Source organism: Haliaeetus leucocephalus, unplaced genomic scaffold (genome assembly GCF_000737465.1).
Source record: "Haliaeetus leucocephalus isolate CR32 unplaced genomic scaffold, Haliaeetus_leucocephalus-4.0 Scaffold227, whole genome shotgun sequence".
Classification (NCBI taxonomy): Eukaryota; Metazoa; Chordata; class Aves; order Accipitriformes; family Accipitridae; genus Haliaeetus; species Haliaeetus leucocephalus.
In genome coordinates this window covers 137541-138846 of record NW_010972663.1, presented here as the reverse complement: position 1 = coordinate 138846, position 1306 = coordinate 137541, and the positions used below count along the sequence as shown (strand labels likewise).

At 66.2% G+C, this 1306-nt stretch overlaps 1 protein-coding gene across 1 annotated transcript in view; it reads right to left on the bottom strand.

Annotated features, from left to right (window-relative positions):
• Positions 1 to 710, bottom strand: part of ATP5SL (ATP5S-like) — an 8981-nt gene extending 8271 nt beyond the window's left edge. Inside the window, exons 1-2 of the mRNA XM_010567187.1 lie at positions 659 to 710; positions 14 to 120 (exon numbers count right to left, since the gene is read on the bottom strand). Of these exons, the coding sequence (XP_010565489.1) occupies positions 14 to 120; positions 659 to 710 (159 nt within the window). The remainder of the gene's footprint in view (positions 1 to 13; positions 121 to 658) is intronic.
• Positions 711 to 1306: the final 596 nt, after the last annotated feature.

The following is a 1306-nucleotide window of genomic DNA, read 5'->3' as shown; positions in this document are numbered from 1 at the left end:
CCGCCTCCCCTACCTGGCTGAGGCTGCGTCCCTCCAGGCGGTCAAAGTGGTCGAGGGGCTGGAGCAGGGACCCCTCCAGGGGGACCCCTCCCGTCCCCCCCAGTTTCTCCCGCCTGGGGCCTGCAGACACACATGCCACGAGCTCGTCAGGGCTCAGCCCCTCCTCAGCCTGGCCCTGACCGGGGACCCCAGTACCCCATCGGGGTCTCAGCACCCTCATTGGGGTCCTGGGGTGCTAATTGGGGTCCTGGGGGGCTAATAGGGGTTCTGGGATGCTAACTGGTGTTCCATGGTGCTAATTGGGGTCCCGGTACCCTAACTGGGGTCCCAGCACCCTCGTCGGGGTCCCATGGTGCTAATTGGGGTCCTGGGGAGCTAACTGGGGTGCCATGGCCCTAATTGGGGTTCCAGCACGCTCATCAGGGTCCTCTGCAGCTAACTTGTATTCCATGGTGTTAACTGGGTTCCCAGTGCCCTAACTGGGGTCCCAGCACCCTCACTGGGGTCCTGGGGCACTAATCAATGTCCCATGGTGCTAATGGGGGTCCAATGGCCCTAATCAGGGTCCTCAAGGCCCCACCTGGGGTCCTACAGCTCTGCTAGGTCCTGCACTGGGACCCCTGCCCCCCCCCAGGCCCCAAGACCCCCCCCCACTCACCCGCCTCCGTCCGCATCAGGAGCAGCAGCAGCAGCAGCAGCCGCTGGGACATGGCAGGGCCGGGGCAGCAGGATGGGACGGACACCGACACCGGGATGCACCGGGAGAAGGATGCACTGGCACCGGGGCGTACCAGGAGCAGCACCGGGACGTACCAGGAGCAGCACTGGCATGCACCGGGACACACCGGGCTCCACTTGCTGCTTTTATGGGTTCCACGGGCCTGTCTGATATGGGGGGAGGTTTCGGTTTCCCTTGTGCCGGGTGGGGGGGGGGAGAACTGGGGGCTGCGCACCCCTGCACACATGTGCAATAGTCCACGTATGCCTGCACGTTTGTGCGATGGTCCACAGACCCTCGCACACGTGTGCAACGGGCCCCACACCCTAATCCGCGCGTGCAACGGGGCGCATGCCCCGGCACACGCCTTGCACACCCACCTGCACGGCTCGTGGGCTTGTGCAAACCACCTCCCCCCCTCCCCGTGTGCGTGTGCAAGGGGCCACGCTGGTCAACGCGTCCCCACGCCGCGTGGCGTCGGCACCGGCCGGGACACGTCCCCGTCCCACTGGGGGGGGCACACGCAGCCCACACCCTGGCACCGCCGCCCTCCTTATCCCCTTCATTAGGGCCGTTAAACCGGGCTTA